Raw genomic sequence first — 26705 nt, 5'->3', positions numbered from 1 at the left:
CTTACCCTTCCATCAATTCAAATGGACCATAAACCTAACCAACATAAAGCAAATATATGCTATTTTTGATAAGTATCTATTAAACATTCAGTTGATGACATTTCTATGTGTTTTAGCATTTAGAAGGGATGTTGAGGAACAATATATAAATCTAATAGACATTAATTTTATTAAACATCTATTAAGCAGTTAACAACAGTTTTGTGTGACATCAGAGTGGATGCTGAGTGGTAATTTTGAAGGTCTAAGCTCTTAAATATGCTTAAATATCCTTTGCAGCATCACTAATCTGATGTGAATATCCTAGATTTAGAATCAGAAGATGCAAATTCTAGCTTTGGCTTTGCTAATAACTAGCATGAACTGTCCATTAAATGGTGCGGTGGATAGAATCTTAGACCTGGAGTCAGGAAGACCTGAGCACAAAACTGGCATCAGAAACTGGTAGCTGTGTGATCCTGGACAGGTCACTAAACCCTGTTTGCCTCAATTTCCTCATCTATAAAATGAACTGGAGAAGGAAATGATAAATCACTCCAATATCTTGGCCAAAAAAATCCCAAATAGGGTTTCAAAGAGTCTGACACAACTGAAAGGAATGAACAAGAAAAGTCAGTTTGATCACAGGATCAAAGATTTAAATGTCATGGGACATCTAAGAGTGCAATCCTCTCACTTTTGCAGATGAAGAAACTGAACTTCAGGAAAGTTGTGACTTGTTCAAGATAGTAAGTTGCAGAGCCAAAATTGAAACAGCTCTGCTTTTATTTTAAATCTTCAAAGACAAGTGTTTTTATCTCTAAAATGAGAAAGCTAGACTAGATAATATAAGACCTAGAAAGGGTTTTAGAGATCATCTTCATTTATTCTCATTTTTATTGTTGTCATTTATTCTTGCACCACATCTCACATCAGAATAAGGCTATCCCTTCCACACTGTGGAGAATAGGGGTATGGCACCCCCTGTGATCTGAAAAATCTGTGTAAAATTTGTTTCTCCCTTTGTATCAAGAAGAAGTCTGAATAATTGTCTTATTAAATGATAAAATATGTATTTTATGCATTTCTGAATTTCTAAACTTTTTCTGTCATCTGATGGCCTTTGGATATTGTCTGTGACTTTTGCAAAACTCCCCCCCCCAAAAAAAATTATTATTTAATTTATTATACTAATCCACAATATAGTAAAACCATTGTGTGGAAGGGGTAAGTGTACATGTTTTCTCCCTTCATTACTCAGTGAGCTATTCTTTGTTAAAAAGAAAAAACTAAAAAAGAAATGGTGCAAGGGAAAACAATTCAGCAAAATGAACACACAAAAACTTGAGCATGACACTGTATGTAAATGGTTCACACCTGAAATTCCCCACATTTCCCAAAATGGAGAGAGTGCGTTATATTAATCACTTCCTTCAGGCCCAGCTTGTGGACGAGATAATATCTAAGTTCTCTTCCAACTATAAAGTCCATCTATCCTTTTCTCCTGGAAAAGAATGCCATATGGTTCATCTATTATCTGAAGGCAGGCAAGTCGCAACCTCTCTGAACTTTAGTTTCCTTATTATAAAATTAGGGGGTTGGATTAATTGAATCTTGTGCTTCCTTAAAATTATAAATGATTTTGCTGGCCTTCCAAATCCATATTCATATCTCTTAAGCTATCTCTTAAAGAACTTCTTGCCATATACACACAAATATACTAGGTTATAGGCCTTTATAATATTTCCAAAAATAACCATTGTATTATTTTCTTATTTGAAAGATTCACTTAAAAAAGACTTGAATTTTGGACAACTGGACTCTGGTCTCCCTCTCTCTCGTACTTTATTTAATCTTGACACAACCTTAGCATCAAGTAAACAGGGGTTGGACTGGGTAGGGATAAGGGAGAAAGGAAGAAAGAAGTCAGGAAAGACAGCCTGAGCGGTGGGAGATGACTGAGTGCATGTAAGCAAAAAGGAAAGCAGAGGTATCCTATTTTTTTTGTTTTGATTATTGTGGAATATAATTGTAGAGTGATCACATTTATTAGACTCTTAAAGCCTTTTAAAAAACCCCCACCAAATGATCAGAATTATTTCCTTCTATCTCTCTTTTGTCAGAAATTAGCGACTAAAAGCATTAAGAAGTGAAATTAGGTGTTAATTTTTCAGAGTTGCAGGAGACCAATGAGAAATGCCAGGGGGGAAACTTGCAAAGTTTCCTGGGTGAATGACTACAAGGTATGTGAGCATGGTGTTTTTAGTATTATTTTTAAATAAGAAGAAAAGCAAACATTTCTAAAAAGGTCAGGTGATAGATTTTGCTTTTGTTGTCCAAATTAATCATTGGTTTGCTGCCAGTACCTGTTTGTTTAATAAAATGGGCTAGTCCCAGGTTAAACTGTGAAGCCTGAGCCCCAGGTTCTTGCTCACCTTTCAGATATATTTAGAAAGATACCTGATTCAGTGCTCTAGGATAGTAATTAGGATTTCGCAGTTTGGAGAAGGTGCCCCTGGCACTCCTGGCAGAGAGTTTCATTGGGGAGGAAGCTTGGACAGAGGAAACAGTGAGAGTTGAAAAGGAAGGGAGCTGGCCAGGCAGTATGGTGCTGAGATAACTCTCTCAGGTTAAATGGAAATGGAAGTCTTCTGACTACAGCTAGGGTGTGGGTGCCTTAGAATATTTTGACTATTTGATGCCCAAGAGAACCCTCTGCATTTCTTAGTCCCTACTGTAGACCCTCAGAATAAGTTCCCTTCACCTCTATCCTGGTATTCAGTTTCTTTAGCCTTTCCTTTGTGCATTCTATGTTTAAGCTAAAGTAGATTAGCTGTCCCCCAAATTCAGGATGCCATATTCTACCTTTGACCAGATTATTCCCCTATGTCTTAGATGAACTCTCTTTTTATCTCCAACTTTCAGAATCTCATTGCCCTTCTAGTCTCCTCTAATTTCATATCTGCTAGCTGAAAATGATATCTAACTTCTAATATTCTTATAGCCCTTTGTCTGAATCCCTCCTTTGCCTCAATCATTTATTAAACATGGACTATGGTCATTATGTTTAGTGCTGGGGGTAGAAAGACAAAAGTGTCCTAGTCCCCGATCTCTATGGGGTTTACATTCTAATGTGTGTGTGGGGTGTATAGACAATGCATACATGCAGACATATATATCTGTATGTATTATTTGTGATCTAGGACTCCACAGAGAACTAAATACTAATCCCTTATTGTTATAGGGAAAGTTCCAAGATCTCTAGTACTGTTACCCATAAACCCCCAAGCACATATTGCTCCATTGATTATAAGCCAGACATAATTAGCCTGTAAAAATAGGAATTCACTCTTATTAAACAGGTATAGCAAAAAGAGTTGTTATAGAAACTTCCTCTTCCCAAACTGCAAGCAACTTTCCCTTTGTATATGCTAGGTTCTTGGGGAGTGAGTTAAAACTTAGAGTTCATATGCAGTCAAAGGAGAAACTCAATGTTTCTGTTTACTGAAAGTACTTTCCTCCCTTTGTAGAAGCTCCATGAAGTTTCCATTAGGTACAGTTATCTGCTGGGCCAGAGAGTAGGCCTTGGTACCTTAATAGAATCTTCATATGACCTCTCCTTCATGTTTCCAGTTTGTCCTTCAGGTCTCTCTTAGTTTCTGATGCCAATGCTCATTTCAAGCGGGGAAATTCTATGGATTCTGATGGAAACTCCAGATCTTTTGAAATTTATGAAGCCATCCCAGGGACAAGTGTTGGAGGGATGAGGGGACTTGATCTCCTTCCTCCCCTTCACCACAAAAGCAATTACCTCTCAGTGGTCTGTCACTATGGGATTTGACTACTGATCTAACAACTACCACCATACTGGGAGATTTTTTTACACTGACTTGTGTTATACATAGGCCAAGAGGTCTGTCTGGTTCTTTCAGCCAATCATAAGACATATGACTTTCATCTATCACAATCCAAAGATCAAATTTCTTCTTTCCTCCCGAATTTGTTAAGGACTTATTCATAACTAGTTAACATTACTGATCAAGTAGTTCTATGCAACTGCTTAGGCCATCTGTGATTGCATAAATTGGAGAGTGGAAGTATCCTTATGCTTCATGCGTAAGTATATACAGAAGAGGGGCAGCTAGGTGGCACAGTGGATAGAGCACCTGCACTGGAGTCAGGAGTACCTGAGTTCAAATCCGACCTCAGACACGTAATAATTACCTAGCTGTGTGGCCTTGGGCAAGCCACTTAACCCCATTTTCCTTGCAAAAACTAAAAAAAAAGTATATACAGAAGAGATATAGAACAAAATCAAGATAGTTTGGGGATCAGGAAAGGCTTCAGGCAGAAGATGGCACTGAGTTGGAAAGGAATTTCGGGGACCTTAAAAGGGAGAGCTAAGGAATAAATGCACTCCAGGCATGGGGGACAGACTGCAAAAACATTAATTCTCTGCTTTATGGTACATGTCATAGTATCATCTAGTCCATTCCCTTTATTTTAAATACGGGAATTGGTAAATAGGGGGGTCAGGTTTTTTTTTTTAACTCAGGTCCTGCTTCTCTGTATATATTGTTTCTTCCAAGTAGTACATAAACTCCATGAGGATGGTGATATTTTGTCATTCAGGAGTTTTTCAGGTAAGCCATTTGGACTTTTCTTGGAAAAAATACTAGAATGGTTTGCCTTTTCCTTCTAAAGCTTATTTATACCCTGAAGCAAATAGAGTTAATTGACTTGCCTAGGGTCATACAAGGAGTACTATCCAAGGCCAGATTTGAATTCAGGAAGATATCTTCCTTGTGTCTAGGTCTGGCACTCTATTCACAGCCCAGTAGGCTGTTATGTCCATAGATGGCTCTGCCTAGCTTGTCTTTCAGTGTCTATGTCCAGAGATGGCTCAGCCTAGCTTGTCTTTTAGTGTCTACTACATAGTAGGTTCTTAAAAAATATTTCCTGAATGGTGGGTGCATCCTTGTAAATAAGAAAACCTCTGAATTGGGAGTAAAAGGGAACTTAGAACTGAACCTAGCTGAACTAAATTAGAGACCAGGCAATCAAGTAACCAATCAGCAACTATGACTCTGTGTTTCTGGATAGGTCAATGAATAGCACATAAAAGTAATAAAAAAAATGCAGTTAACATTCTCTTTTATATCTTTCTCCCAAAAAGTTTATCTTGAAAAGACTTATAATAGTGTTTATGCAATATTTTTTAGTTTAAAAACTTTTTTGGCTTGTTTTTTTCCCTCTGTTCTTAGGAAAATGTTATGAGTGTATCCAGATACACACATAAAAGTACTTACCAAGGAACATTTCAATAACAGATGCCTTCATAGCGAGAACAGCAATTCCCATAAATATCAGAATAGCACCCTGGAGAGGAAGAAACAATAACACCATAACATTTCAGCCAAAACTTCTGAGTTTCAGCTCACTTAATGATAGAGAATCAGCTATATCACTCTACATTGTCCTCTGGAGCCCCAGGATCCCAAGTTGTGTCCTCCTGTACATGCCATGCTGAGATAACAGATGGCCTGTGTTTCTGGCACACACTATAGTTACCCTAAGCTAGAAAAGCCAACTGGAGCCATCAGCCTCTTTGCCACTTCTTTTGGGTCCCTGTCCTTTCCTTGACCAAACAATGAGATAGTGGAAAAAGTCAATCTCAGCAAAATACCAGACCAGGTTTGGAAATAAGCCAGTCAGATGCTGTGCTTATTTCTGGGAGCATCTTAGGGTTCTATCTTGAGAGTTGCCAGCCCTGGAGGAGTTATTGGTTAGCAAATGTATTTGCTTTTGAGTAGACTTCCATTTTTTTTCCATATTAATTGGTCCTCCTAGCTCTGAACTAAGGATTCCTTGAACCTTTGCCACGCCTTATGTATGCCATACCTATATTTATTTAAGGGCAGGTGACACAAGGCAGGGGTTAGTGTTGGACTTAAAGTTGGGAAGACCTTGATCCTATTCTGCCTCTGACCCTAGTTGCAAGAAATAGGACAACCAAGTCACTGGAACACTCAGCCTTAATTTTCTCATTTTTACAACAGTCCCCACATTACAAGGTCATTGTGAAGATCAAATTAAATAATATAGATATAGATGTAGATATAGATTAAGAACTTTGTAAGTTTGTATCAGTTATTATCATGTAGATATTATAAATATCTATGAATCAAAAACCAGAAAATTAGTAATATGATAGGATCACAGATTTAGAGAATAGATTAAGGGATCTTCCTTAGATTATACTTGCATTTACACTTCTATTGTCAACTAGTTTGTGAGTCTACAAAAATGGAGTTCTAATCATGGCTCAGATACTGACTAGATGTGGGACATTGGGCAAAGTATTGGTCTTGTATCTCTCTGATGCTCAGGCTCTTCATTTGTGAAATGAGAGAATTCTGGCTCTAAAGTGCTATGATTTATTTTTTTACACTGAATCTGTCCCTGAAGAAGGTTAGTAATCATCAGTTAAGTATGACTAGTTAATGTACTTTAAGTATACTCAAAGTATACATGAAGTCATTAAAATCTGCCTTGGGATTCAATGCAATATAGAGAAATGTGACGTGCTTTGTAAAAAATCTTAATTGTAATGTATTTCTCATGTGACTTCATTAATCTAAGAAACTTGTATTTATATACATAATTTCAACTTACCTTTAAAATAAATTCTATAGGCCCAATTCTCCCTTACCCTTACCCTGGTTCCTTTCTATCCCTAATCTACTTCTGCTGATAAACATGGTAAATATCTTTCCTTTATTAGTGATATTATCCTTTCCTCTAGGAAATGGAATTTTGAATCAAAAGAAAAATCTAAATATTATGCAAGAACATATATCATATTATATATATTAGAGAGAAAGGAGAGAGAGAGAGAGAGAGAGAGAGAGAGAGAGAGAGAGAGAGAGAGAGAGAGAGAGAGAGATTCCTTTGGAAAAGTTTTCTTTCTACTTTCTTTCTACTTAAATGGCCCAGTTGCAAGTTCTACTAAAACCCCTGGGATTTCAATATGTAACTTGGAAATGGAATTTGATATTTCATGTACTAGATGGACACATTAAAAATAAATAGGATTCCAGGATATTCTCTCAGTCCTGAGGAGATAACATCAGTATACTGAGTCACCAGTGATGGAACCTGACCAGGACCACTGTGCTTGGTGCAATCAGAATGTTTGCAGGATTCTATCTCATTATAAATTGTTTAGTTTACTTGTTTCTTTGTACAGACACATCAAATGGAAATATGCCCTTCAAAATATGTGAAAAGTTTCCATTCTTATTTATTTCTAAGGTTAGGGAGAAGGTAGCCAATTATAATTGATAAACAGCGATTGCTGACCTGCTCCAAAATGGAATGGGATATAGTGAGTAAAGCAATAAGGAGAAATTTTTTTCACTTGGAAGTAAAGTAAAACTGTTATGGCTGTATGTATGGTTAGAGTAGGGGCATTCTGGTAATAGTCACCCTGAGGACAGTCTGACCATATTTGCAGATAGTAGTCTACTTCTGGTCTCCACTGGGTCATGAGGAAGGGGAGAAATTAGACAAAGGGAAGTGTCTCAGCATCCTAAGGAGGACAGTGGCTGGGTGGCGATCTTGAGGTGAAGTATGAGGATGGGTGGTCACTGTGTGAGGCAGCATACTTTCTCCAGGAGGAAGTTTCTTCCACCACCTCTGGATATTGATGTCTTGTTTCAAAGTCCCATTTTTCTCTGGTTTCAGCCCTGGTCTTTCTTCACAGTGGTTTTCAAACGGAGAGTGGATGACTTCTTACTATTTATATTAGGATAGGATTTTTGTTCAGATACCTCTGTCAACTGGGATTTTATGATTTTGTGAAATACTATGAAATAATTGGTGGGATACATGTTGTAATAATTCATATTCTGAGTTGGTTTTGACTTAAAAAATACCCATAAAGAACAACAGAGATTAACAAAGTGGTGTGCTGCAAACATGCAAATTCAATCCTAGGATGGATTTAGCTAATGCTACACAATTTAGCAACAACAACTAAATATATGGGGGGGGGAAGAGAGAAAAATAGAGTGCCTGGTAACAATAAATATTTAATGAGGACCTATTTTGTCCAAGGCACTGTTAGCATTTGGTAAGGACAGGGGATGCCAAATAGAATTTAAAATATCCTTGGAAATGTGATATCTCACACAGTGATTCTGATTTTTTTTTGCTCATAGCCCAAGATTGTTCTTTGTTGAGAGAAATAATCACATATTATAGGAGAATAAGAAGACTCGTGTACAAGTGATTATAAATACATGTGTCATACCATTTAGGGGAGACTCACAGATGGCTGTTTCTAAGCTTCATACAACTGAAGGCATAATTTTAAGAATGCTATGCAACAAACACCCTTTGAAAAATATTGATCTAATACTTAATATTTTAATGACATGAGAACTTATCATTCTATCAACACAAATCATCATTTCTCCCTGTCTTAGGAGACTGGGGCTTAAGTTCCTGTGACTACAATAATATATTCATTTGGTAGCCAACATTCTGTTGCTGTCTTTTCTCAACTTAGCTAGGCTAGTCTTTGGATGATACACATATAGACCATGCTAGACCAGGATCTAAATCTTCTGTAGATTGGTAGAACCTGCCAGATCTTTTGTTCTATTGAAATAGCCTTGAGTCTATGGCCACCATCATCCTTTGCTGAGGTATTTGAGTGGAATTTTAGTGGAGGAAGCCAACTAGAAACAGAAAAAAAATACTAACAATACAAGCTGGGATGGTCCAGGAGGAGGTGGAATTGGAGCCTAACCTTGCATAATGGGCAGGGTTTTCATAGATGGAAGAACCAGAGAGGAAAGATATAGAATGAAGTAGAAAAGTACAAGATGACTTTAGAGAATGGTTCTTTTTGGGCAGAGAGTTCATTTTTGATGAACAATGAGAGATAGAGGTAGACTGATAGGTTGAATATAGATTAGAGAGATTCTTGAATAGCAAAATAAGGAGTTTGTATCATTGTGTAGACAATAGGAAAGTATTGAAGGTTTGGGGGAAATAAGAAGGAGAACATGGTTAAAGTAGTAAAAGAATCTTCTAATGTCAGTTGGGGGATCAATGTAGAAGATATAGAGAGACTGGACTCAAAGGGATCATTTAGGAGTATGTAGCAGACTAGGTGAGAAGTCACCAAGGCAGGAATTAGAGTGTGGTAGTGGGAAAGGAAAGGTAGGGACATACATAAGATGTGAAGGAAGAGTTAACTTAATTACATTTTCATGCATTATTATTGTTTCATTTACCTTTTCTCTAAAATAGGCATAAACTTCTGAAAGTCAAGAACTGTACTTTTTGTTTTGTATATGCTGAACACACTTGTTTTTCGATTGAAAAACTGATAATCTGAGGATGACTATCATAAAAGTTATCACTTGTATCTTGCAACACTTAATTCTAGTAGAAAGAGTGATAGAAATGACAAGTAAGTGGTGCAGCCCTGTCCAGCAGCATTGGGAAAGGTGAGAGAAAACATATGGGAGACATACTAGTGGCCTGTTTTGTTGCTTTTGACAAAATGGCTATAAAGTTGCTTTGGTGTGTACTGCTGGCATTTGGTCAGCCAAGCTAAAAGCAGCTTATTGCTAGGCTTCTTTCCCTTGTGAGATACTGCAAGCTCACAGCTAGCATCATCTAAGGGAAAAATGAAACCTTTGATTGATGAGGAATTGACTTAAGTTTCTATGGCTGCCTGGAGGTATTACCTGAGGCTATTGATAGCATAACAACAAACTCTTTTTTTGCTACATTCTTTCTTTTCTTTTTCTCTCTCCTTATTTCCATTCACACATTTACTACCTTTCTCAGCCCCTTATCACGCTTTGCCTAGATTATTGCAATAACCATCTAATTGGTTTTCATGCCTCAATTCTTTCACCACTTCAGTTTATCATATACTCTACTGCAAAAGTAATTTTCATTAAACATAATCCAAAAATGTGCCTCCTTTACTTGACTAATACTGGTGGTTTCATGTGCCTCTAGGATAAAATAAGAACTCTAGTTAGTTTTTTTAAATCTTTTACAACCCAATCCTATACTATGTTTTTCACGTTTATTGATGTTAGCACCCCCTCTTATGGTCTATGATTCAGCCAAACTGACCTTGTCTCTGTTCATCACACATTTTTCTTCATCTTCCATTTCCAATGCTTTTGTACCAGTCATCCCTGATCCAAACAATATATTCCTTCCTTTCTTCTGCCTCATAGAATCCCACTCTTTTCTTTAGTTGCAGCTTAGGTTTAGAACAATATCTTTTTTATTTTCTTTGAAACTGACAACTGAGTCAGGAAATCAGAAGTATACTAATAGCAAAATACATTGGAATATTATTAAGCATAAAGGCATCTAGGCATTGTAGTAAATAGAGAGCTGACTTGGAGGCAAGAATACTCTAATTAAAATCCTGCCAGGGCAGCTAGATGATGCAGTCCTGGTGTCAGGAGGATCTGAGTTCACATCCAGCCTTAGACATTTAATACTTACTTAGTTGTGTGATCTTGGGCAAGTCATTTAGCCCCATTGTGCCAGAGACACTTAGCAGTTACACAACTGTGAGTTATTTAACTTCTCTCTCTATCCCAGTTTTCTCATCTGTAAAATGGGGATAATAATAGTACCCACAGATTTTTCTGTATAAGAGACATGGAAGCATGTATGGGAAATAGCAAGTTATTTAATATGGCTAGACTATACAAGATGCCCCTAAAATCTTAGTACAGCTTTTAAGCTATTACAGCTTAAAGCATCACACTATTGCCCTCCATTTCTTTTTCTCTTTCATAAACTTCTAGAGAAGGTCAGCTTTACTAATTGCTTGAGAAGTATGCAAACAAAGGGAGGAAGGAAGAAAGAAAAAGTAGGGAAAAGGAAGAAAAAAGGGTATTAGTAAAATATTGAAATACAAAGAAGAAAACAAAAACAATTTTGGAAGGGGAACCAAACGGGGCAATTTTGTTACTATCATATAAAATTTAACATACACTTTAAACTTTTAATGCTAAAAGTTTTACCAAGACTTTTGGTACACATGATAGAGCCTGTGAGAAGAAGCTATGGAGGACTTTAAATGTCAAATACAGAATGGTGTATGCTAGCAAGACCAATTCCAGGGGTTGTTGCAGGAGTAAATACTTTATAAAGCTTCAAGTATTATATCAATTAAAGAAATGTAGACTGAGAAAGTGAGGAAGAAAAGTCAGAGAAAGAAAAGGGATTCAATTGAGGTAGATGGATTTGGAGGGAATTAGTTCCAGGCACTAGTGGAAGATGAAATATACATATATAATTATTAAGTGTCTGAGGTCAAATTTGAACTCAGGTCCTCTTGACTCTAGGGGCTGGTGCTCTATCCACTGTGCCATCTAGCTGCTCCTATGAAAATATTAAAAAATAGCAGAGGGCAGGATGAACTTGAGGCCCTTGAATAGTCCAGTTTGGCTGGGGTATAGATATAGATATAGATGATATAGATGATGATATAGATAATGATATGGATATGGATATGATATGGATATGGATATGGACATGGACATGGACATGGATATGGACATGGAGATGGAGATGGAGATGGAGATGGAGATGGAGATGGAGATGGAGATGGAGATAGATATAGATATATAAAGGTGGGCACCATGAAATAAGCCTATAAAAGTAGGTTAAAAAAAGATTATGAAGAAAACCTCAATGCCAGACTGAAGGATTCATATATAACTTTGAAGGCAATGGCTAACCACCAGGGAAGACTTTTACATTTTCAGATTTGCACATTAGGAGGGATCTAATAAGAGACTGGGCATAGGAATATAAGAAAGAGGAGAAGAAAAGATGTATCAGAATTTAAACTTAGGCTGACTGGGATAGTACTAAGGGCCATTGCTAAAAATAGAGGGGTAAGGAGGAAGGGATATAGAATATAAAGAACATATAGCATCATAGATTTTTCTAGCTGAAAGAAGATCTTAAAGTCCTTGTAGTACAATTTCCTCACTTTACAGTTGAGGAAACTGAGGCATAGGGAAGTTAAGTGAGTTGCTCAAAGTCACCCAAAGGACAGAGATAGGATTTGAATCATGGTATTCTGTGTTAATTATATCATGTGTTTTTATATCAGATTATATCAATTATATCAGAAGTGTTGAGTTTAACTCCAGAAGGCAGTTGGAAATGCAGGACTAGAGCCCAGGGCTATAGACAGATTATGAGTCTTTCCCTGCCCCAGATTCATTTCTAGCCACCATTCACAGCCAGGGTAGAGCTTTGAGCTCCCTGTTATTAGTACAACAACATTCATCTGATCTGTGGTGCATGTTTTCTTCATCTCAGGTTGCTCCATGCCATGCTATCTTTAACTTTGTCATAAAAGTCAAAGCCAAGGGAGAGGTACTTTTTGAGTGCATTTCTCAGGCCATCATTTTGCATCTTGCTAACAGACTGACATATGGTAATGCTTACCAAATCCACAACGGTTTCTGACCCACAGTGATGCTTTGGAATATTGCACATGGTAATTACATCTCTGAAGTGGTAGTTCAGCTCTTCCATTGCCATTGGGGAAAAATACTAGTTAGCAGGCATCCCCCCCAGATGAGCTCTAGAGAACTGCTTTCAAGAGTTATTTATCTTCTATAATGGTAGGTGACAGAAAAGATATACATTAGGGAAAACACTTGCTTAGAAAGTCATAGAATGGGCCATGATCTCATCTTTGTCCCTCTGGTCATTTTATGGGATTTACCAGTTTTCTGTGATCATTGAAGCTGAAAATTAGGATATCTTTTCCATCTAAAGTTTTTACATATTATATATGACATTCTCTGACTTCTTTTCTCTTAGAGACTATGGGATTTCTCATTGCCAAAGTGGCTAGATATCTTAAATGTGGTTTTTATTGATTTGCTACAGCTAAACTGTAATCACCTCAAACTGGTCTATACTTTTGCTTTTGTCTTAAATTCTAAAGTACATGAGTAAGGCTGGTCTGCCACTGATTTCCTTTGCCTCCTATCCTTGCCTTTACTCTAGAAACTTTACCTTAAAACCTTAGTTCTTAAGGGACTACTTGTATAATCTCTCCTCAGGTTTAAATGGCAGGTATTATCTTAAAAGTCATTGCTAGGCTAGAACACTAGACCAAATTGAATAGGTCAGTGATCTTTCTGTGTGATAGAGAAAAAAGTACTAACTCTGGGGTCAGAGGAACTCAGTTCAAACTTTACTTTTGATACAATGTTGCTTGAGTAAATCATTTAACTTCTGCTTTTAAATGTGTAAAATGACTGGTTTCCATTACCATATGATTTTCTTCCATGCCCATATTTTATTTTATTTTTTTGGTCAAAATTTGGAATTTAATTAAGGTAGAAAGCATTTTGAAGAGCCTTCTATTAATGCAGATTGGGACCTATTCTGGAATATATGGTCTAAAGGGGTTGCTTGGGGCTTTGAAAGATTAAATAATTTGCCCTAGGTTACACAGCCAGCATAAGTCAAAGGGAAACATTGATTTCAGGTCATCCTGATGCTAAGGCTGGCTTCCTTTCCATTATAATATACTGTTTCTTAGGTGAGCTTTAACAAGGTTAAATGTAAAATTCTACACTTGGGTTAAAAAAAATTAACTTCACCAAATACAAAATGGGGAAGGCATGATGACTAGAATGGTTTACCTAAAAAAAGAACTGAAAGTTTTATTGAACTGATGGTTTAATAGGTCAAATGTTTGATATGGAAGCCACAAAAGTTAATATGATCTTAAGAGAGTCTAGATCCAGAGCATGCAAAACAATAATTCCTCTGTACTCTTCTATGAACAGAACATATATGTAGTGTTGAGTTTTGTTTAGGGTCATGTTTTAGGAAGGCCATTGATAGTCTAGGTAAATAAGTGGTGGGTAAACAAGACAAGATGATGAAGGGCCTGGCTGAAGATAGTGTCATGTGAAGTTCTGTTGAAGGACATGGAGATGGTTAACTTAGGTGAGATATGGTAGCTGTATTCCAATATATGGAGAACTGAAATGTAGAAGAGGAAGTCTATATTTTTTTTGCTTGACTTCCAGATAGCAAGATTAGGAGTCATGGGTGGAAATTGCATAGAGGTCAATTTAAATGATATAAAGCTAAAAATTCCTGGCAATCAGTATGCAAAATGTAATGGGATATCTGGGGAAACATTGGGTTTCTCTTCACTGGGCTACTTCAAGCAGAAGCTAACTGATTGGTTGTTATGAATGATTTTTATTCAGATATCTAATGAACTAGATGGTCCCCAAAGACCCTTCAAACTCTGAAATCCAGTAATTCTGATCCATATAAAACCATTCTCTGGCTTTCTTGGTAGGCAGACAGGACATGCTAGATTATTGGTCATCTAACTTTCCTCAGGCTACTAAAAACAGGAATTCCATTACAACTGACATTATGAAGGGATTGATTCCGGAAAGCAATTTCAAATTATGCTAACAGAGTAACTAAAATATTTATATTCTCTAATCCAGACATTTCACTTAAAAGCATGTATCTTGAAAAGGTTGATAATAAAAGAAAGGCCTTTTAGTGGCAAAAGGCAAGGGGTACTATGATGGAGGAAGGCAAAGAAATGGAAATAAAGTAGATATCTATTTATTGGTAAATGACTAAACAAGTTGTGATACATGAATGTAATGTAATATTACTGTATTATAAGAAATAATAAATACTATGGATTAGAAAAGCATGAGGAAAACATGAACTGATGCAAAGCAACAAAAAAAATCTAACTGTGACTAAAATAATATAAATAAAAATACCTTGCTTGACCCCAAGAAAGAATTTATCTCTCTCCCTTCTTTGTAGAGGTAGGGAAGGGGTGACTGTGGTTATGGGGTCTAGGGAGCACTACATTTAATATCTAGTTTTATTAATGTAATAATTTTGTTGAACTATCTATTTTGTCTTTTTAATTTTGTTGTTTTGATTTGACTTTTGGGAGGGAAAGATGGAATGGCTACATTGGAAAATGTAGGTGATTTAAAAAAAATCAGTAATATTTTTTTAAATGAAAGGGTTCAAAGATTCTTAACCTTTCTGTATGTGTCATGCACCTGTTTGTCAGTTTGGTAAAGCATGTAGACCCCCTTCTCAGAATAATACTTTTAAATAATTGAAAGAATTATTAAATTTAAATTTGAAGTTAAAGAAAATAAAGATCTAATTTTTTTCTTTCATTCAAATTTATGAACCCCCTGAAATCCAACATTAAGAGCACCTGGAGTCTCTTTCAGGGCTAAAACCATTATACAGGTTTCCTAAATTAAAGAAAAATGAGGCAGGACTATGTTAAGGTGAAAAAACCTTACTAATAAATGTTCATGGAGGCCATCTGTATCATCTCTCACTTTTTAATAGTCTTCATTTAGTTGGTCATTGGTTCTGCTAATGATTTGCCTAAGGTTTGTAGACTGTACAAAAGATATGCAAAGCATCCCTTTGGTCTTCTTTTCAAGGTTACTGTTGGCCAATTGCCATGAAATAATCCCTTCCTTCTATTTGCTCTATACATCTCCCAAATTTGTTGAAAGAGGAAATGAATAGAAAACATTGTATAAGTAAAATATAATCATAGCACAATTATACCAATAATAATAACAAAGGTTAAAAGGACATACCATTTGTCTTTTTTTTTTTTGGCTCAGGCAGGTTTTATTTACTTATGCAAATAATTAATTGAAAAGCTCCAATGAAGAAACTTGACCTATGTTGCTGTTGGCTATATCTTGGACTGTCAAGGGCTCACATGTTAATGATATCAGACTTCTGTTATCTCTGCCCCCCATCACCCTTTCATTTTTCAGAATGCAGAACTTCTTACTTCCAAAGGCAAAAGCCAGTCTGAGCAAGCTGACTCTCTTTTTAAGTCCAAGACCCATAGTGAATGTTTTCTAGCAATGAGATCCATGAACAGGCTAGGAGCAGAACTGCCAATGACCCAGTAACCTGGGAGGTGTACTCACTACCCCAAGGACTAGTTTTTCTTTTTCTTATATTTTTTTCATCTCAGGGAAAAGAATGTCAGGTTAGTAGAGATCACCTCAGGGATGATTTTATGAATTTTTTTTATCACATGTCCACACAAAGTTTTCTCTTTTCCCTTCCATAAGCTCAGGGAAAGAATGTGTGGGGGGGGATAGTATGTATTAACTCTCTCTGCAGAGAAACAAGTTACAGTCTTGTCAATGAGGAGACCTTTATCATGGAAAGTGATTTTCTGAAACAGTGTGGGTCATAAGAGAGCAAGATTACAACTGTGACAAGTCACTAACCTAAGTCCTTGGGGTGAAGATAAATGATTTCCTTCAAGAATGACTGCTTCATGTTCTTAATGATTAAGTATTGCTCAATATCTTCTCTTTGTGGCATCTTTCTAATGAACCTGTTTAATGTTTCTCAAGTCAGATGACAGTTCAAGGAAACTTTAGGCTCTTCATTTTTCAGGGGCTCAAAATCAAGGAGACGTAGAGTAATGACCCTTTTCCTGACTTTCTTCTCTCTTAATACTTGCTTTTTAGGTGACCATGGACAAGTGACTTAGTCATTCATTATTAAAATGTTTCACAAAGGGAAATATTTTTCTTTTAATTTTCAACTCAAATGTGGTGAAATCTAATGGACATGAGGGTTTCAAAGGTGGAAATGAGTCAATTGAAAATGATAGTGACTAACTGAACTCAGTGTTAGGGAAGAAATCTGGTACAGTGGCTGTGAGCCCACTGCCTAAGAAAAAATGTATTCTATTTCAATCTAATCCTACAAGATTTTTAGGGTTCTAAACTATGCTCTAAAATAATTATACAAAGACAAAAAAATGGAAATAGGTCCTGCCCTTAAAGTTACCTTGAATAGCTATGGTTTTAGGATTTAATTAAGGAAAGCAAACTACTCTATTTAAGTAATTGAAGTTACTCCTCACTTATTCAACCAATGCTTTATTGAGTCCAAAAATCCAAATAGAGTCAGAGCTACGAATTCTGGGACTAGGCTAATCTCAGATGTTAAAGGGAGACCCAGAGAGTGATCTTAGACTTCAGGACCTAAAATCTTATAGGTTTAGGAACCTCCTTGGGGGACAAAGACAAAGACTTGAGGGCAATCTTGTGGCTGGAATCCTAAGGACACTGCCATTTCAGAGGGAGATAGCTCATTGAGATTGAGTCAAGGAAAGCTCAATGGGATGCTGAAAAGTCTTGGGATTCTCTCTCTCTCCCCAATTGCTCCCTTTTTATGAGCCACTTTGAAGCCAGGTCCAGCTGCTCAAATACTTTGGTTCATGTTCCCTAATTTCTAGAAGGGGGTGTCAGGCAAGGGATACAGTAATGGGGAAAGCAAGTTGACACTTAGAGGCAGCTCTAGACAGAGATGAGATCCTTAGGACTTAGATCAGTAATTGTACATAGTAAGCATTTAGCAAATTTAGGATTTTGATTACACTCATCCTGCTAAAAGCTATGGCTGTGCAAAATTAAATAAGACAACCAAGGAATAGGGTTAAAAGATGTATTCAAATGACTTTAAAATAAAATAGCATGTGGAAACCCTACAACAGAAATATAAATGCATTGTCAAAGGAGTTTATAAGCGGAGGCTTTATTTGGTTGGTAGGCAGGTAGGAGGTCAGAGAAAGCTTCTTGAAGGAACTTTTGGTTCTAAAAGGCAAAGTTTTAAGGAATAGGTGGAAAATGCAGTCAGATTCCTATTCTATGATCATTTCTAGCAGAGCTATCTAATAGCAGAGTGAGTTGCTTAAGGAGACAGAGGTTTTTCCCATAGAGATAGGAACAAGGAAGTTTAACAGTTATCCCTTCCACATTGCAGGGGTGAGGGGCTCACTCCCCCCCATGCTCTGGAAAATATCTGTAAAATTTTTTGGTCCTCCCTTTTCATAATAGAGAAGAATTCTGAATTATCATGGTCTTAAAAGATTAAAATATGTGATATTGTACAATATTATACATAATATTTTATGCATTTCTGAGTTTCTAAACTTTTTCTATGTTGTCTGCTTGACTTCATGTGTAATCTGTGGCTTCTACAAAATTCCCCCAAAATTTCCATTTAATTTCTTATGTTAATCTCTAATATATTGAAACTTTGACTGGGAAAATCATAATGTGGAAGGGATGATTGTAGAGAGAGCAAAATGTTTTATGAGAAGAGGACCTAGTTTTGAATACTGCCAAGTTGTATGATGGCTGACAAATCATTTAACCTCTGAGCCTCAGTTTCTACATCTGTAAAATGGTATTAGTGATAATCATTTCTTGCCTCACAAAGTTACTATGAGGAATGTACCCAACATATCTGAAAGGCCTAACTAATATAAGTTATTGTGAAATACTCTTATCTTATGATCACTTATAAGGAATATTTTGTAGCAGATTCTTACTCAGGTATAGATGGACTATAGAATTTATATTTATTTGTATTTATTTTTGTATATATCTTTTATATGCGTACATGGGTACATAGTGTTTTCTTCAGTTGGATAGAAGCTCCATGAGGGAAAAGATGATTTCATTCTAACACAAAGCAAGACTTAAAAAATGTTTATTGTGTAATTGGCTACATGACCTCTTCTTCCCAGTAGTTTCAGAAAGAAGTGATATTTGAAGAATATCTTGAAAGATTGGTAAAATTTAGATAAGAACAGATAGAGAAAATAAGAACATTCCAAGGTAGAGAGAGGTGATCAAGGCATGGATGTGAATAATTCTCCCTTTAAGTAATTAATTAAGTAATTAATCCCCCCACTATTTTGTTTGAAGATTTTTATATTAGAGAATTCCTAGGAGTTGGATGCATTATAGTCTTCTTGGAAGGGAGGCAAATTCTGTGTTGCTCTCTCCTTCTTTACAAAGATGCATGAAAAGCTCTGGGATGTTATCTTGGGCTTTGCTAGTTTTCTTTAGGAGCATCAGATAAGTTAAATGGCTTTGATATCTATTATCTGATACACTTCGAGATTTTCAAAATATACTTTCTAGCAAAATTTTGAGCCAAACAGGAAAGTTCAACCAGAATAATCTACACCAGGACTATCCAAAATGGAGACAGTGGTCATAGAACCCTCAGGGCAATTTTATCTTCTCTCTAAAATGGCAAATTAAAATACATTGTCTATTGTTTTAATAGAAACTTTTAAAAGTAAGGTTGGATAGCCTTGATTTACACTGAGTTGTATAATCTTGAATGGAATCCAATAGTGTTACTTTGAGGATTTTCAAAAGACTGTTGTGAAATATATACTAAATTAAATTGAATCAAATCTAAACATTTTTATTTAACTGAGTCATTAAACTAACAAAAATAATTGAAAGTTTGATTTTTTTTTAAATTAGTGTCAATTCGAAGCAGAAATATTTTCTCATTCTATTAGCGGTATGAAAAGCAGACAACTGGCCTTGGTATCAGAAACACCTGGGTTCATGTTCTCCCTTTTTTACACATGTTGGTGATAGGATCTAAGGCAAATTACTGAACCTCTGTAAGTCTTATATGGGGCAACATGATTGTAGAGTGGATAGGGCACCGAACTTGAAGTCAGTTATGAAGCCTAAAGATGAGTTCAGATCTAGCCTCTAATACTCACAATATGTATAACCATAGGAGAGTCACTTAACCTCTGTTTGCTTCAGTCTCATATGTAAAAATAGAGATAATAATAGTATCTATCTCCTAGAATTGTTATGAGGAGCAAATGAGATAATCTTTGTAAAGCCTGGAGCATAGTAAGTACCATGTAAATGCTATTATTATTTATAATGATAAATTGCAGAATAGGTTTCAATCTATATTACTGAATTATATTATATTATATTATATTACTATATTATATTATATTGTATTTTATTGTATTGTATTGTATTATATTATATTATATTATATTATATTATATTATATTATATTATATTATATTATATTATATTATATTATACCATATTACTATATTACATTTGAACTCAGGTCCTTCTGACTCCAAGGCCAGTGCTCTATCCATTGCGAGTCCATGACATCTTAGAGGCATCTAGTACAACTCTCCCTCCCACCCATTTTAGAGATGAGGAAACTGAAGTTCAGAGAAATTAAATGACTTTCTCAAAAAGTCACTTAATAAGCAGTGAGCTCTAGGACCTCTAAATTTAGCAAGAGGGATTAGGTTTGTTCCCTTTGATTCTAAAAGGCAAAAATAGGAACTATGTATAGAATTTTCAGAAAGGCTTGATGTAAGGAAATTTAATCTTGAGACACATTTCTGCAGAAATAAAACTGAATTTCACACAGTACAGAAGTGTGTGGTGGGGGTGAGGCTGCTGTAACATCTAATCAGGTACTTTAAAGTATAAGCTATTACCAAGGAAATGAATGATAGTAAGAAGAAAAAAGTGTGCTGATAATATGATGAGGATTAAGGACTTTCTTTTGTTGTCAGAAGAAAGAGAGGATTGCCTTGGGTTGACTCCCTGGAGTGAACTTCTAGGAGCACATGAGATCTAAAGACATGGATGGATTGCAGTTTGCATAATTAGAATGCTCAAATCAATGAAATCTGGAATCCATTTCAGCAGAGAAGCCACCTAATAATTAATTTTTAATGAATTAAGCTACTCCAAAGTAGAAATAGGGAACTCCATCTCACTGGAACTCTTTAAGCAAAAGTTAGAAAGTTCCTTATTGAGAAGGTTGGATGAAGGATTTGTTTTCAAGCACAAGTTGGACCAAATAATAACTGAGCTATCTTCCTGCTAGGAGAGCCTGCAATTCTTTGCGTCATTAATAGCAAAAATAAAAATAATGATAATAATGTGTATCTATATGGCTCTTTAAGGTTTGCAAAGTGTTTCACATAGGTTTTCTCACTTGAATTTTACTATACTTAGCAAAATACTTAGCAGAAAACTGTTGAGCTGAATTGAATCTAATTGAATCTAAACTTAGATAAGCTCATCATTTGAAAGATGGGGCCATGGGTTCGTACATTAGATCTGGAAAGGATCATAGAGGCAGTCATGATTTGGGGGTGTATATCAGTATTTAGGGAGGATGTCGAATAGAACTAGCAGTATGGGTACAGTGTAAATAATCACGAATTTAGAGTTAGAGGGCCTGAGTTCAAATCTTTCCTTTTGCTATCTGTATAATTTTGATCAAGTCGCTTGACCTATCTAGTTTTCTCATATAAAGAATGAAGATAGTCTGGATGATCTCTAGGTCCCTACCAGTACTAACTTTATGACTCAAAACTTCTAACTTCTCTAGGTTAGTCCTAAGACAAGAGTCTGTTGCTAGGCCTACGTTTGAAAGTCCACTTTCCATAGCACCATTGTGCTTTCCCACCATCTAGTTCTGCTCTAGAAATTTTAGGAATCAATTAAGAAATCATTGAAATTTTGATCATATAATTCATAAGCCATCTTAATCTAACAGTCAATCCATTGACTAGCATTTGTCTAATACCTATGTGACTGATAGCACAAAAGCCAAAGGGAGATTGTATTTGCCTACTATGTTTGTGTAACATATATATTTTCATTGTATTACAATGGAAAGCAAACTACACAAAGCTCAGAAATCTATCCAAAAGAAGTTCTAGTTCAAAATATGAAAATTTAATTTCTCCAATTTTCCCCCATATAGATAAATTTATAAAATTAATTTTAAAAAGTCTAAATTCTATTAGCTAATTAATGACATGGATGAAGAACATGAGGTTTTGGGATTAACCACTAACATTTCTTGTGTTCCTGGTGAGGCATTTCCTTTCATTACCAAGATGCAATACAGACAAAGCCATTTGTCTGACATATTCCTCAAAATGAAGCTTAATCCCCAGGAGCCAGTCCATGGCAATTAATAATGCAGCATTTGTAACCTTACAGTACTTAGGCTGACAGTCCTTCAAAGAAAGGGAGGATTTTAATTAATCAAATCAAATCTAGTAGCTCAATTTACATAGGATTATAGATTGAGAACTGGAAAGGACTTAGAGGTCACTGAGTCCAACTTCTTTATTTTCTAGATAAGGAAACTGAGGTTCAAATAGGTGGGAAAACCAAGATTTCAACCCAGGTCCTCTGATTCTACTACTCCCTTTTCTAAAGTAATGTTCAAAGGAAAGAAGGAAGGAAGGAAGGAAGGAAGAAGGGAAAGGAAGGAAGAAGGAAGAAAAAGAAAAAAAAGAGAAAGAAAAAGGGGAAAAACCCCCAAATGTCCATTGATCACAACCTGCCTAAGTTATTGTCACATTACCAGAGCAAATATTAAATAAATAAATACAAATAAATTTGAAAACACTAAAAAAATTTTAAAATCATCATCCAAATGTCCTGGTTTATTACACTGAGATGTGTTGACAAAGTGTCTTTTTTAATGTTCATATTTTTAAAGTGATTGCTGTGCCTAAATATGTACAGTTGCTGTTTTACAAGACATCTCAAGAAAATTGTGAATTCTACTTTCTAATAGATGGCCTTAATGCCCTAGAGTGTTTAGGAACCCGTTATCAGCTCTCATTATTTAGACTGATTCTCTCAATTTCCCATAAGCTAGAGGTATTTGCTTCAAGTTTATACTGGTTTGACACAAATCATGCTTTGAAGAGATCATATATCCTGTCCCCCCCCGAATAGTGGAGCTGCTATGGCAGACTTTAACAATGCCATTCATTCCCAAAGGCTTATGCCTAAAAGACTATTTAGTATATGCACATACACACACTCAACATACACAAAACATAAACAAACTGCATATAATGCCAGATAAGCCAAATCCCATAAACAGTTACTTGAAGAGAGAAACACAAATCCACAGAAATCAATATCACTTTTAACTCATTACAATGATTATTATTGCTTTTTCTTACATTGTTCTTCCTAATTAAATAGTCCATAAGCCCAAACAAAGCAAAGAGAGATGGAGGAGAAAACTAAAGTAAATAAGTGCATAAAATCTCAGACCAATATCATGCTTTTTCACTTCTCTCTACCCCAAGCAATTGATTTAAATATTTGGTCAAAGAAGTAGAATGAACATATCTAAGAGTTGAATATAAGATGTAATAATATACATAAATAGCATTATCTTCCTTCTAAAGGATTCCCTCTTGGGAGCCTAAGGGACAGTAAGGGTAGCCAGTTAGTGCCACTGCTGCTGTTCCTTAAGAATAACAAATGCATTTTCAAGATCTTCTAACAATGGAAAGTAAATTACATAAAGCCCAGAAGTTGAGCAGATAGACATACCTTGTTTGAAGTGTGCAAAATTTTTCAATTTATTTCCACCACACCGAAGGAATATCCTTTCCCCCCTAAGCTTTTCTGCATCCCAAATTCCAACTAAATTATCCTAAAGAAAAAACAAAGTAGAGGGCTGAGCACCTTTTCTCTCTTCCTGAGAGTAGCTAATCAAACATTCCTCTTGGCCTCTCAGCACTTTGAAAGACACATTTCTCTCTCTCTCAGACACACACACACACACACACACACACACACACACACACACACACACACACACACACACACACACACACAGCTCTCCTCACCCTCATCTCACTGCTGAATTAGGCGGTCCTCTTTTAAATTTCCACTCCCACTGGGTTTTTGGGTAGGGATTTCTAAATATTCCCTTCAAGCCAAAAACATACGTCTTGAGCCAGCATACTTTACAAGTTCCAAAACAATCAAGGGGAGGGGGGAGGGTAGAGGTGGTCAAAGCAAAGATTTAAAAAAAAAATCAGGAAAATCTACACAACCAAGGATTAAAGTATGATTCAAAACTTTTGGACATTGTTTTGGGTACTGGTAAAATCCTCATGTTTCTCTGAAACTTGCAGGGAAAAAAATGGGAGTCATAACCTACCAAAGAACTATTTAGCTACCTCTGTAAAGGCTATCAAGGCTTGTTTTTTTCAGTGAAAGAATTTACTTGGACTACATGTTTTTTTCTTCCTTTTTCTTTCTCTCTTTCTTTCTCCTTTTTTCTTTTTCTTCTTTCTTTCGTCCTTTCCTTCTTCCTGCTTCCTTCCTTCCTTTCTTTTCTTCCTTTCTCCTTTTCCCTTTCTTTCTTTTTCTCTTTCTTTCTTTCTTTCTTTCTTTCTTTCTTTCTTTCCTTCCTTCCTTATTTCTTTCAGTAATATTTCATATGAACATCTTGTCTTTTGCTTACTGGTAATAAAGCACTGAGCAGTTTATTGGTAGGTGGCAAATATAAGCTATTTTTAAAGAATTTGTTGATGAATTTAATAGAAGCAAAATGCTGTTTTCTATTTACTATTTACTAATTATTACTCCTGTTTAACTTGAAGGTCTGTAAATAACAAATGCTCACTAATGTGCCTTAGCAAAACACTCAGAATTAAATCTGTTTCTATGTGACATTAGGCATCACTCTTTCAAAATGTGAAGGAGGTAGCAAAGAGTCATTTCTCCTCCTGCTGGGGAATTTGCACTTATACAACTGGGTAAAAGTAGGGAATTCAGGGAATTATGTAACCTCCTGGCTAAAAGGGGCCTTGGAGAGTTCACCTCATTTTGCCGATGAGAAATAAATGTAAAGTGACTTGCCCTATGCCACAGAAGGAGTGGCAGAACTGGATCCAGTACTCAGAGTTCCAATCCATTGTTTCATACTCCCTCTCTTCCCCCAACATACATTTCTGCCTTTGGGTGTCTTACTCTTTTCAATTTGAGTGGTATTAGAAAGCACATTCTCTCTGGAATAAGAGGGACTGTATAAACCCTAACTTCTCATACCAGCTGTGTAGCCTTGGATAAGTCTTTTAATTTCCAATGTAGGAGTGGAACTATGTGACCTTCAAAGTTGCTTCCAGACTTAGATCTATGTTCCTATGATCTTGAACCCTAACTTACCGTATTTCCCCCATGTATAAAACATTCCCATGTATGAAACACACCTTAATTTTGGGTTCTGAAATTTGAAAAAATATATTGCATAAAGTTATTGAACTTGTTTTACTCATCATGAAATTCAAAGACTTTCTGCTCATAGTTTTCAGCATCTTTTGTGCAACTCTGGTGCCTGGACGCATGCTTAGTCCTTTCCGTTTCATGAACCTGAAGGACCAATTGTGTCCTTCTTTGAAATCAATTATTTCTTTTTCATCAGCAATTCTTCTGACCTCATGCTGAACCATCTTTGTGGACACAGGAATTCCAATGGCCCTTTGCTCTTCAATCCATCTCTTCAATTCTCTCTAACTCAGGCCATTTGGCTGACTTGTCTCTCATGGTCTTCTTCTGCCTGGTCATTTTCAGGAGGGTTTCTTCTTCCCAAGAGCCAATCTCGGATATTCTTCTCAGTTGGAGGAGGACCAAATTGACATTCAGAAGCAGGATTTCCATACACTTTTGCAATCTAGATCACTTTGAACTTGAATTCAGCACTGGATGGAAAATCTTTTCTGAGCCATTTCTGGACAGAACATGGTAAAACGTAGCCTAATATATTGGTAACAAATGTGATCAATGAGTTCAAAGACAACAAGCTTGAAAAAGCAGGAAATGCAAGTTAAAAAAACTACAACCACTGTATAAGATGCTCCCAGTTCTTAGACCCCAAATTTTTTGAAAAAGGATATGTCTTATACATGAACAAATAAGTACCTCTTATTTAAGTTTAGGGCTCAGAGTTTCTGATTTCACTGGGATGTAAAACTCCCAGTACAATTCAACAACTGCTCTATAACTTACTCTTAGAAGGTTTCCTGGAACCTAACAAATTAAGTGATTTATACAGATTGTGTAAGAGATGGGACCTAAATCCACTTTTTCCTGACAAGGAGTATCCACAACATCACTCTATCTCTTTAAAGTTAATTTTTTCCCCAAAGGTTTTCCTTTCCTTTTTTTTCCAACACTGAGATTTCTCAAATCAAGACAGTTAATAAATTCTATCTGCAAGGAAGAGATGGAGAACATCACTAAAAACAAACTAGATGATTTCAATTGCATTAAATTAAAAAGCTTTTGCACAGATAAAACCACTGCAACCAAGATCAAAAGAAATGTAGTAAACTGGGAAACAATCTTTACAATTAATGTTTCTGACAAAGGACTCATTTCTAAAATATACAGAGAACTGAGTCATATTTTTTTTAAAAAGCCATTCCCCAGTTGACAAATGGTCAAAGGATATGCAAAGGCAATTTACAGATGAGGAGATCAAAGCAATCCATAGTCATAAGAAAAATTGCTCTAAATCATTACTTATTAGAGAAATGCAAATTAAAGCTTCTCTGAGGTACCACCTCACACCTCTCAGACTGGCCATTATGACTAGAAAGGATAATGATCATTGTTGGAAAGGTTGTGGGAAATCTGGGATAATATTACATTGTTGGTGGAGATGTGAACTCATCCAACCTTTCTGGAGAGAAATTTGGAACTACACCCAAAGGGCAAAAAAAAAATGTGCATACCCTTTGATCCAGCAATACCACTACTGGGTCTGTACCCTGAAGAGATGATGAAAAAGGGTAAAAACATCACTTGTACAAAAATATTCATAGCAGCCCTGTTTGTGGTGGCAAAGAATTGGAAATCAATTGGGGAATGGCTTAGCAAACTGTGATATATGTATGTCATGAGACACTATTGTTCTGTTAGGAACCAGGA

General features: G+C 36.0%; 1 protein-coding gene across 2 annotated transcripts in view; it reads right to left on the bottom strand.

Moving 5' to 3' along the window:
* VIT (vitrin) overlaps positions 1-23609 on the bottom strand; it is a 148150-nt gene extending 124541 nt beyond the window's left edge. For both annotated transcript variants that reach the window (XM_074209696.1, XM_074209697.1), the window contains exons 1-2: positions 23316-23609; positions 5289-5358 (exon numbers count right to left, since the gene is read on the bottom strand). In XM_074209696.1, the coding sequence (XP_074065797.1) occupies positions 5289-5340 (52 nt within the window). In that variant the 5' untranslated portion in view covers positions 5341-5358; positions 23316-23609. The remainder of the gene's footprint in view (positions 1-5288; positions 5359-23315) is intronic.
* Positions 23610-26705: the final 3096 nt, after the last annotated feature.

This window comes from Macrotis lagotis, chromosome 1 (genome assembly GCF_037893015.1).
Source record: "Macrotis lagotis isolate mMagLag1 chromosome 1, bilby.v1.9.chrom.fasta, whole genome shotgun sequence".
Lineage (NCBI taxonomy): Eukaryota > Metazoa > Chordata > Mammalia > Peramelemorphia > Peramelidae > Macrotis > Macrotis lagotis.
Note: the sequence above shows the minus strand (reverse complement) of the source record. Positions and strands in the feature narration are given on the sequence as shown.